Source organism: Hyperolius riggenbachi, chromosome 11 (assembly GCF_040937935.1).
Source record: "Hyperolius riggenbachi isolate aHypRig1 chromosome 11, aHypRig1.pri, whole genome shotgun sequence".
NCBI lineage: Eukaryota > Metazoa > Chordata > Amphibia > Anura > Hyperoliidae > Hyperolius > Hyperolius riggenbachi.
The window spans coordinates 175942302-175954776 of NC_090656.1; the positions used below are offsets into that span (position 1 = coordinate 175942302).

The following is a 12475-nucleotide window of genomic DNA, read 5'->3' on the forward strand; positions in this document are numbered from 1 at the left end:
ACATTGAGTGGAGAAGGAGGGTCACGCTGGGGAAGGGGGGGGGGGGGGAGGCTAGGGACAAGGGTGTGCCTGTAGAGGATCACCAAAAGTGTCAGGTGGGGTATTTTGATCACCCTGGGTAATACAAGGTGTGAGAGAAGATTGTGCCGAGTGCTACTGGATGTGGAGGGTAGTACCACTGAAAGCTTCAGGTGGGGAGGGAGATCTCACCCTTGGTGCAGCTCATGTGGGTGAGGGGTTCATACTAGATGCCTCACACTGTGTTGCTAGTGGATTGAGGGTACATGACTGGCTGCTGCTAATGGATAGGGAACCATCTCCCTTTGGGTTGTATGGAGGGGGGGGGGGGTATCACACTGTTTGATATATATCAGCTCCTCCCTGGCTTGCATAGGGCAGAACAGACTCATCAGAGTCCAGGAGAGATTCGTTTATGAAGGATTGCAGTCTGGAGACACAAGACTTTCCCGTCACAAGCACACATATAGAACAAGAGAGCTATGTGCTTCCACAGCCACTGGCTCTCACACAGTTATGTCTGCAGTTTACTCTGCAGCTGACTCCACAGACAGCATTCATCTTTCCACCATGACCTGCCCGGGATCCTCCTGCTATAAATCACAGCCCACCACACACTGTCCGTCCCGCTGTCTGCTAATTTATGAATCCAGCACGTGTTTCTCCCCTGTGCTATGAATCACAGACCGCTGCACTGCTCCGTCCCGCTTTATGCACTGAACTTCGTGCACATAAATTAACACATTCAGCCGGTCAATGATTGCGCTCTGCCTGCCTCTAGTCTCTGCCCAGCACATCCCCACACAGCTTTCACTTACAGACAGTCATGAGCCTCTGCAGTGACAGTCGGCAGCTAGCGCTATGGTCACACCTCTTACCATACGCTGAGCCAATCAGTGCAGGAGCTCGCCGGGAAGCACGAGATCTCGTGCGCAGAGGGGAAGAAGCACATCCTGACAGCCGGGCACTTTTCAGTGAAGACTGCGGCTCGCAGTGGACAGCGATTTCAATCAGCCGGGCGGTAACTTATCTTACCCGGGCGCTCCGCCCGGCTGATTGATCCTGGGGAGAACACTGGGTTTTTACTTCCGATTCAGATTTGCAGTTTGCTCCTGCGCACTGCAAATATGAATCTGATGTAAAAACTGATTAAAAGCTGAATCTGAATCGCTTGCAGTGTGCAAGAAGCCTTAGAGTTTATGTATTGACTTCCTCTTTTCTCCTAGGAAAATTTCAAGCAGATTTGTGTCAATGCCATGATATACAACAAGCCTGGAACCATTTATTACAAGGCTGCCAAAAAGCTGCTAAACTCTGGAATGAAAATCCTTAGTCAGGTATAAATATATCTTTGCTGTTGTTAGACAATATACGATTATGAATTTAATTTTTTTTATGCAGATTTTTGTCTTGGACTGTAAAGATTTCAGACTATTTGTCGCTAGAAGTGATTCTACATTTTGGGTAATGACTAGTATGAGATTTACTTAAAGCAGACCTAAAGTCACAGTAAAGTGGTGAGATAAATAATTGTATCATCTTTATTTTAAAGAGAATCTGAAGCCAGATTAAAAATGGCTTTTTACCTTATATCCATGTGAGGCATGTTTGCCCCAGCTAAAACGCTGCTATCCTGCGGCAAAACGAGGGGTCTTTACCCCCCAAATCCCCCCCTGCAAAATCCACAACTTTCTTGGTCGTGGATTTTGCTGCCCCTGTGCGCTTCCGTGTGAGGCAGAGCTATGAGCCGCAGCCCTGCCTCACACGTGTCTCTCAGCGCGTATCTCCGCCTCTCCCCCGCCCCTCCCAGTGAAGGAAGACTGAGAGGGGCGGGGGAGAGGCGGCGATACGCGCTGAGAGACACGTGTAAGGCACGGCTGCGGCCATTAGCCCTGCCTCACACGGAAGCGATCCCCGGGCACCATGGAGGGGATTTGGGGGGTAAAGACCCCTTGTTATGCCACGGGATAGCGGCGTTTTAGCTGGGGCGAACATGCCTAACATAGATATAAGGTAAAAAGACATTTTGAATCTGGCTTGAGATTCTCTTTAAAGAGACTCTGTAACAACATTTTCAGCCTTTTTTCTACTATCCCACAAGTTCCTATATCTATTCTAAAGTGCTCTGGCTTACTGCAGCCTTTTTTAGTTGCTCCATTGCTGTAATAAATCAAATTTACTCTCCTTTGTCAGGTTTGTCGGCCCAAAGAGGAAGTGGCTGTAATTGTTTACAGACAGGAGGAGGCTGCACTGATAGTCCTGCTTTGAGTCTCTTCCAGTCTTTCACACACTGAAAACTGTGGAAAGCAGAGCTCACACATTACCTGCTCTCAGTAACTCAGTATCATCTACTGATAAAAGCTGATAATTGTGAGAAGCATAGCTCATAGACTATTGCAGAATGCAGATATGGACCTGCTATCAGTAATCATTACTAAAGATTGCAGCATTCTTTACAAAGTAAAACTTTGAAATAAACTCTAAAGGCTGATTTTATTGTTTAATTTTATTGTTTAATAATATAACCTTTCATGGAAACTGTAATGCAGTTTACAGGAACATGCAATATTATGATGAACTTCCTGTTTGGCAGCCATACTTTTTGTTTATAAACCTGCTTTTTTGGGGCAGGATCCTGGTGGGGAGCAGCGAAAATGTGACAGAGGGGGACAGGAGATGAAAACCTACAGGCTGGTATGTTTATTTATATGAGGTTTTTAGGTTACAGATTCTCTTTAAATATTTCTTTAGTGGAATCCAATAGTTTTTTTTGTATTTTACGTTTAGAACTTGTGTTCTGTTCTGTAGAGAAGAAATTCCAGGTCTGAAGCCTGGTACACATGTACGTGCAGGGCTGAGGCTGTACAGACACATCGATAGTCTATGGGCTTGTGCGGGGGGGGAGGGGGGGGGGGGAGGGTGATATTACTGGTAAGTTAATGAAGTAAGCATTGTTTTACTGCTAAAATAACAATTATTTGGATATTGTTCATTCTTTGGTATTCTACGAATGAGATGAGTGCCAGTATAGTTTGGCTTCTATTGATTTCTAATAACATTCTTGAACAAGTGACGGCCTTAATTCCTTCGCAAAGATTCCTAAACTGTATCTACAGGACTGCATATGGCTTAAAGCGGACCTGAACTCAAAACCAACTCTCTGCTCTAAAAGATACACAACAGCATAATAACCATTAAAAAAAACAACCTATGTGCTCCAAACACGTAGGGGTGGTGTGCAGCTGACTTTTTCTCATATACATATACCTCTCCTTCCTTTACCTCATGGATGACAACATAGTTCACAATCAAGGTCCCAAACAATTCAATTCACTTTTTCCCCTAAGTATTTTGCTAGGCTATATTTTCACATCCTATTGTAAAATGCTTTTTAAGCCACCAGCAAGCGAGAAAATACTCAGAATAGTTTTGACAGTACTTACAGAGTGCTGAAAAGTTATCTCCTATCAGAAAACATAGGAGAAAAAGAAAATTGGTTAAAGGCCCAAGGCTGAGATATGTAAGGGGCCGTTTCCACTAGTGACACACGCATTTGTGAGACGCGCGGCTTCAGTTCCTGGTGTGCGGATACTGAGACAAATCCCATCAGCTGTGCCATGCAGGGCTATGGGCAAGCGATTCGGCCCCCGGTGCCATTGTTCCCTATGGCAGAGTTTCCCTGCGCAATTTGCCTGGGGGGAAACTGCGGATTCGGTGTGGAAACTGCGCCAGTGAATCCTGGCCCTAATACATTCGGTATCTAATCTCAAAGATTCTTTCACACACTAACGTCTAAAGAATTAAAGACATCTTATTTACTGGGAATTTCAATCAGTGTTTCCCTGAGCGTAAACTCGTGAACAGTGATGGCTGCAAAAAAAAAATCAACTACTGTACTATTTGAAAGGAATATTGAAGTCTATGTACAGTTTTTGCTTAAAGAAGAGCTGTCAGCCATACTATGCCAGATAATAAAACGACATATATAAGTAGATAAATACTAGCTCTACTTTCATAACGTGTATTGCCCGGTCCAAGTGTTGATTTCAGTGAACTTTATAAAATAAAAAAAAGGTAAATGGAGAGCATTCTGTTCGCTGGCAGGGGCCATCTTTACTCCCTCCAGCTGAAGCCAATGGTGAGGTAATTTCCTCTCTTACTCCCCCCTCCTCCCCACACCAATAGCGAGCGTTATGTCAAAGGCACCTGTAAATGCAGGGAATCCCTAAGGAAATGGTAGCAGGGATGGGGGTCCCCATGGATGCGATGCGGTGCAGTGGTGGCGGCCACTGCCCTCATAAATCGACAGAGATGCCTATCGGGCTGGAGTGTGGGGAGGGGGCAGACACGGACAGTCATTGGAGGCAGCCAATGAGACGAAAAGGAGTGAGAGTGACACAGGCTACAGCCAATCAGGCTGAACTAGCTGTGTCTGTGCAGAAACTCCTCCCCCCGCCCCAGCCTGCACTGCAACTTCTCTTTTGCGGCTGATTACTGGCTGCTTACTAAGGAGCTGGGGACATGAGGATTAATCTCTGCAATAAAAAAGTAAGATTGATTTTAAAGTTATGCATTGCCATTTTAGCATTCCTTTTATATGATCAACAGATAGAAATAGAGAATTGATTTTGTTTTTCATGCCTAACAGTTACTCTTTAAAACCTTATTGATAAGCCAGAAAGCTTTGATAAATGTGAGAACAGAATCCTTTTACTTGGCCAAACACGATGGTCGTTCCTGGAATTACACACACAAGGCTTGAGCATAGGCTAGGACACAAAGAACATCAGAGACAGGATTTCTTCCCAAAAACATATTAATGAAATACACTATTTTTCTTTAACTACAGCCGAGATCCCTAAACTGTTTTGGTTAAGGGCTGGGTCAACATACTTCAGACTGCCGGGGGGCTGGAACATACATAAAATGATGTTGAAAAACATTACACTGAATCTAGGTATTGATTCCTCCCAATCATGCCCGGAGGTGAACTCCCAGCAGCAGCCATTCAGTCATGCGGCGCCCGAAGAACATCTTTGTGCACCAGACAGTGAAGCACACCCAGGTGACAACCTGGGGTCCAGTTCGACAGCAGTGTCACCTGATACGGAATTAGATTGGAAGCCAGCAAATGACTGCTTTCTGGCTTCTGCAATATGTAGATGGGTTGGGCCAGCACTGCTATTCTATATGCGAGCAGTCGATATTTACAGGTACAGTGGGTCCCATCTATAAGTTATACATTTTGTGTTGTGGGGCGAGTGAAATGGCCTCAGTGGGCCTCATTTGGCCCGCAGGCCTCAGTTTGAACTGAACTGCAGTATGTACAATAAGCAGCAGTGCAGATATGATTTGTCTGTTGCCAGACATCAGAGACAGCATTCCATATTCAAAACTCTGCAGTAAACAGTGGGGTTGCTTAGCTAATCAAAACTCTGCAGTAAAATTGCAAATAGTCCTCAACTGTGTGCAGTGGGCTACAGAGCAAAATGGTTGTCTGTTGCAGCATAGAAAGAAAAAGAAATGGCCTTTGGGGGGGAGGGGGGGAGCATAGCATGAGCAGAGTTCAGAGAGTTGAAAGCTGAGAGGAAGAAGCGGTTTCTGTGTCTTGTGGTCCTGGTGGAGATGGACCGATACCTCTACCCCAAGGGGAGCAGACTGACAAACTGGTGACCCGGGTGAGAGGGATCATTGTCGATCTTCAGTGCCCTGGAGCAGCATAGTCTGGAGTTGTAGAGGAGGTCCAGAGGAGGAAGTGGATTTCCGATGTTCCATTCCGTCGACCTGATGACCCTCTGTAGTTTGCGTCTGTCGCTGGCATAGGTGCCAGCATACCAGACTAGGATGGAAGAACAGAGGACAGATTCGACAGTGGCGGTGTAGAAGCTCGTCAGAAGCTTCTGGGTCATGCTGAACTTCTTCAGTTGGTGGAGGAAGTATAGCCTCTGTTGGGCTCTCCGCTGGGTAGCGCGGTCTTGGCCTGACTCAAGAGACTTTGAAAAAAGGTAAATCCGCATTCCAGCCTCAAAAATGTTATATCTCATACTAAATATAACTTTTATCATCACTAAGCTGTATTTTTATATTTGGGTTTAGATAAGCTTTGTAAGGTTGTACAATATGTTGTGCACTACTTCCATGTTGTAGTCCACTGTATAATTCTATATAAATGCACGACTTTTAACAGCTAAAGTTAAAATCAGGCGCTTCAGATCCGGTATAGATCATTAGAATATTACTACTTTTTTTTTTTTTCCTAAAGGCCTGGCTGTCAAATCTTCTAATTGCCTATGTTTCTGGAAAGGGTTGGAAAAAAGTGACTGATTTTGAATTGAGAATACTTCATGTGATGTACAGGTAGTTCTAACAACTACTGACATACACTCCCCAGGGTAAACATTTGTCGTGCTGAAAGAACATCAAGGCTAGTTTGAAGTTTGCTCACGAACACCTTGGAAAAGACCAGAATGTCTGTAACAGTGTGGTTTGACCAGACGAGGCAAAAATATGTATATAGCCACAGTACCATAAAATATGTCTTGGGAAAGCAGACATCAATACAGTAGAAGCTCGTAATACCAGCTGTAAAGTATGTTAATGGACATGTTATAGTTTGGTGATGGTTTGCAGCTTAAAATGAACCAGAGATTAAAATATTGGGATGAGATAAACAATTGTCTCTGTCCTCCTGCTCCCCCCCCCCCCCCCCCCCTTCAAAATAGGTGTTATTGGTTGGTATTCTCCTATGTTGCTGTCACTTACAGTAAGTTGTAGAAATCTGACATTACTGACAGGTTTTGAATTAGCCCATCTTCTCATAGGGGGGTTCTCAGGGATTTCTTTATTTTTAAAAGCACTTAGTGAATGGCAGTTGCTCCATCCAACTGCCAAAATGGTGTGCAGTGAGCAGGCTGGCTGGCCAGCATCTTTGTATTAATAATTTTCAGGGAATGTCTTTATATAGAATAAAGGCAATGCTGAGAATCCCCCATGAAGAGATGGACTAGCCCAAAACCTGTCGGTAATGTCAGATTTCTACTACCTGCTGTAAGTGACAGCATCATAGGAGAAAAGTAATGTATGACTCATTTTACTCTGGGAGAAATGTACTTCTTATTTGTATGTGTTGGAAATTTTAAGATTTTTGCGACCGTTCCTCTTTAAAGAGAAACCGTGACTGAGGATTGAACTTCATCCCAATCAGTAGCTGATACTCCCCACTTGCATGAGAAATCTTTTTACCTTTTCTTGAATAGTTCTTCAGGGACATCTGTGTGGCTGATATTATTATGGTGAAAACCTTCCTACAGTGTGATGTCACGGCAGTGATCATGACCGTTTCCTTTTTGTGAATCTTGTTGCACTGTGGCTCATTGTAACAGCTGTTTCCAACTGCCAAGCAACCAGTATCTCGCTTTCTGTATATATCCTATATAATAAAGCCCCTGTGTCCTGTCCGTGTGTGTGTGTGTGTGTGTGTGTGTGTGTCTGTGTCTGTGTTTGCGTTACGGCGCATGTGCTACAGGGACAGGAGCAGGACAGGACACGGGACCGGCCGGGAGGGCAGGTGTGTCTGCGCAGCGGGTACACGCGCGGTGCGGGCGTGCGCATTGGCGGCGATGACAGACCTAGAGCCCGTTTTTAAATGGGTTAAGGGCACTAGTCTCCTATATAATAAAACCCCATGTGTCCCTGCAGTATCCTCCTGTCCCTTTGTCTGTGTGTTTTGGCTACTGTGCATGTGTAGCCGTTGGGACAGGAGGAGGGGGGCGGGTGGCATGTGCAGCTTATGCGGCAAGAGCCTAGCACCCGTTTTTAAACGGGCCTTAGGCCTAGTGTCTCTATAATAGACAACCTTTTAGCCCAGCATATTGTTAGTGGGTGTGTTTACAGATAATGGCAGTTGGTGCTGTCGTGTTTTTTTTTTTTTTTCTGTTTTTATTCTTTTTTTCCTTGTCTGCCAGTAGTAAAGATGAAATGTAGGCTCATTGTAGAACAGGGATGTCAAACTAGTCCTTCGAGGACCGAGGTCCTCACACATTTTTGACACAGCTCAAATGAATTGATGGGTCTGAATCAGGAAAAGTGGGGTTCATCAGGTAGAACACATTCCTCTCTTTCTCAGTCCATCCTAAACACTGGCATGGATCTGGCCCTCCAGGCCTGGAGTTCAACACCTGTGCTGTAGTCAGTGTTCCCCAACCCTGTCCTCAAGGCCCACCAACAGTGCATGTTTTGTGGTAATCCTCAAAGGTGGTAAATCAGCTCTGCTGAGACACTAATTACCTCACTGTGCATGTTTGTGGTTTCCTGCAAAACACGCACTGTTGGTGGGCCTTGAGGACAGGGTTGGGGAACTCTGCTGTAGATCAGACAACATGAATGAATAAAGTGAACATCAATTCTTTATTGATCCCACTTCTATTTTTTACCTTCTCACTTTGCAATGTATTTGATTTTTTTCCCTCTAATACTATTTTTAGGTTACGTTTTTAAAGTAATCTTTCAAAAGGTTGACGCTCAGCTGAATGTGGGCTTTAGAACATGACTTCTGACATTACACATTTCTATAAATTTAGTAAAATATGTATACAAACAAAATATAAGACATGCAGAATCTAAATTACACTGAGATGCACTGTTTTCATTTGAAACGGACTTTGCAAACCTGAGCCCCATCAAATACCAAAAACCTGAAAACTCCTCCATGTTTCATCTAGTCTATGTCATAAGTATACAAAAGCGTATGAGGCTTTGTCCTAAACAGATAACGCCGGGTACTGGAGCCAAGAGTCATTTTAGTCTCAGAAGAAAATGCAGTTTTTGTTTCTGTGGAATGAATGCATGCAAAGTTTTCCCCTCGTTCCCCTTCCCTTTTTATTTTTTTTGTTGAATGAGGGTAAAATAATTGACACATAAGTCCACAAATGTTAAACTGCTTTTAATGTTGCAAAGACTCAAAGGAAGTGTTGCGAGACTCATATTTGTGGTTCTTGAGTACAGTAAGCTATTTTGTTTGTTTGCTTTGTTTAATACAGGAGAGAATCCAGAGCCTAAAGCAGAGCATAGAGTTCATGGCTGACCTGCAGAGCGGTGGGAAGGACAAGGACAATCACGACTCCAAGAAGGGAGGCATAGACCATAGAGAAGAGCTAAGGGAAGAATTCATGGATCTCAGTAGTTTATTCAAAACTCCTATAAGGTATGTGTTTTTAGGATATGCCCCTGGACAAAGCACTTATTTTAGCTTGAAATGGGGCTGATTTATGCACCCCTATTTTTTTCCTGTTTTTTTTTTTAGATCAAATTGGCAGGACCATATACAGTTATGTTACCTTGGGAATATAGTCGCACTCACTCCTCAATTCCACCTTCAATCTTAATCCAAAATTGGGTTATGAGAAAAACACCTTCAAGGACATCTGAAGTAAGAGGGATATGAAGGCTGCCATATTGATTTCCTATTATGCTGGGCATACACGAGTCTATCTGGCGGCCGATTAGCCGCCGGATCGACTCCCGCCGCGTCCCCGCTCCTCCACGCATGCGCCCGGATCGATTCCCGCTCGTCCCTGCCGGCGCTTCTTATCTTCCGCTCGATTTGCCGCTATTGTCCGCCCGCGGGTATCGAGCGCGGAATCGATCCCCACGATCATCGGACACATCGGATATTATCAATCGAGCCATCAGCGGCTCGATTGATAAGCCTGCGTCGAGCCGTGTATGCCCAGCATTAGGCAATGCCAGTTACCTGGCTATCCTGCTGATCTTCTGCCACTAATAATTTTAGCTATAGACCCTGAACAAGCATGCAGCAGATCAGGTGTTTCTGACATAACTGTCAGATCTGATAAGATTAGCTGCATGCCTGTTTCTGGTCTTATTCATACAGTACTGCAGCCACATAGATTAGCAGGGGGGGGGCAGGCAACTGGTATTGTTTAAAACCTCCCTGGCGTTCAATTTTTCCAGGATTTCTATGCAAAAAGTGATAACATTTATTTTTAAAACTTTTTTTTTTTTTTTTTTTTTACTGTAACTTGCCAAAATGTGTCAAGCAAGGGTCTAGTATACAGTGCAGGAGAGTATTGATGTGTATGCACGTTTATACTGTTCACAGCATGTTTTTATGGACGGATATATCTGTCCATACTGCTAGGGAGGTTAACAGGAAATAAATATGGCAGCTTCTACATACCTCTCACTTCAGTTGCCCTTTAAGGAACAACATAAATCCACACATAGTATAGCCTGTTAAATCATTTAACTATCACCCTTCAGTGATAGGCATGCACTTATGCTTACAACCAGGGAGTGCAATACATAGAGCGGTACTCCACCTGCGGGCTCATTTCCCCCCCACCCCTAGCGTACCCCTGCTCACCCGATAAAACTTCAGTTGCAGCCAATGTTCAATGCCTGGGCTATTTCAAATAGACATATCTGCAAACAAACTCAGAAAGAAATCCAACATGTGTAAAACCGCTACCTTAATACTTAAAAAAAAAAAAAAATGCACGGGCCATACCAATTTTAATCTAAGTTTACAGCATTGTATATCACCATCTCTTTGCTGGGTAGAATTCTCAGCGTCTCGCCTCTCCTTCCCCTTTGCAAGCTCAGCGCATGTCTCCCTGGCTGTGTGCCTCTCTCTCATAAATGATGTAACCTGGATTAAGCAGGCCGCCCCTTTCTCCCTTTTGCTTGGTTAGCTTCTTGCTCTGATATGTACATCCTGTAGTGGCACATAGAATTGATGCCAACATCCTGCTCCTGCTTCATCTGGGGAGAGTGGTCTCCTCAAGTAAACAGAGGGAGAGAGCACACCAGTAAGCTAGTTTACCAACAGACAGGCTCTTTAACCCTTTCAGGACCTGCTGCCCAAGGGATTGAGTCCTGATTCCTGCAGGTGAAAATCTGTATGCATCTTTATGGAGGGGAGAGATGCAGGTTGCACACCCTTTTTAGTACATACAATGGCATTTGGCTGAAAAGAAATAAAAACCAAAACAAAACTGGCTTATTACCCCTTTCTTTACAGCTTTGTTGTTAACAGAATGTTGCACACTCCTATATACAGTATTTGTTGTATTGATTCAACTGATCTGTCTCTGAAGGGAGCTTTTCAAGCAACCTTTACATGGGTTTAAACTTTTTTATTGTAATTTTATTAAGTGAATTATACTAATTTTAACCCAGTAAGGATCACATGGCTTGGTTTTCGCAAGAGGTGTCATGCCTGGTACACACAACACAATTTGCTGTCAGATCAATGGGTCAAATTGATAATTACCAACAGGTCCAATTCCAAATTCTGATCAATTTTCCAATCACTTCTGTACAAAATCAATCAGAATAACTGTTGGAAATTATCAGTTTGACTCATCGCGATTTGATGGGAAATTGCATGGTGTGTAGCAGGCAGGCACTGTGTAGTAGCCCCAATTGAAGTTGCAGTGGGTACGTAGTTAGGACATAAGGTTGAGTGAGAGTATGGAGTTTGTTTTTTAGGGTGTCCTCCCAAAGTGCAAAAATCTAGATTAGTAGGTGGCAAAACATTGTGTCTGTGACTCTTAAAGGGAACCTGAAGTAAGATGGATAATGGATGGATAATGAGGCTGCCATCTTTATTTCCTTTTAAACAACACAAACAGTTGCCTGGCAGTGCTGCTGATCTATTTGGCTGCAGTAGTGTCTGAATAACACCACAAACAAGCATGCATCTAATTTTGTCAGATCTGACAGTAATGTCAGAAACACCTGATATACTGCATGCTTGTTTAGGGTCTATGGCTAAAAGTATTCAACTCAGGATCAGCAGGACAGCCAGGCAACTGGTCTTGCTTAAAATTAAGTAAATATGGCAGCCTCCATATACCTCTTACTTTAGGTTCCCTTTAAAGGGGTATTGTTGCCCTTTTAAGAAACAAAAACTGCCACTTACCTGGGGCTTCTATCCGCCCCCTGTAGCTGGAATGTCTCGCGCCGTCCTCTTCTGATGCGCCGTTCCCTGCCGCCGGCACCGGTGTAATTATCTGTCTAACTAGATGAATAGAAGTTTTGTTTTTTAAATGGCAACAGAACCCCTTTAAAGGAAACCAGAGACAAGACAAAGTACAAGTTTTATATATACCTGGGGCTTCTTCTAACCCAGGGATGTCAAACTAGTCCTTCGAGGGCCGAGGTCCTCACACATTTTTGGCACAGCTCAAATGAATTGATGGGTCTGAATAAGGAAAGGTGTGGTCCATCAGGTAGAACACATTCCTCTCTTTCTCTGGCCATCCTAAACACTGGCATGGATCTGACCCTCCAGGCCTGGAGTTCGACACCTGTGCTGTAGCACCATCCAGGCGGATCGCTCCCACGCCGCTAGTCTGAGCATGGCCGAAGTTACGGGCCCCGGTACCGAAGAGGGAGAAGACTGAGGACGGCGGCGTGGGAGCAATCCGTGCGG

At 44.2% G+C, this 12475-nt stretch overlaps 1 protein-coding gene across 1 annotated transcript in view; it reads left to right on the forward strand.

Moving 5' to 3' along the window:
• BRD7 (bromodomain containing 7) overlaps positions 1–12475 on the forward strand; it is a 46686-nt gene that overhangs the window by 17463 nt on the left and 16748 nt on the right. The window contains 2 exon segments of the mRNA XM_068259773.1: positions 1245–1355; positions 9057–9220. Coding sequence (XP_068115874.1) covers positions 1245–1355; positions 9057–9220 — 275 coding nt within the window.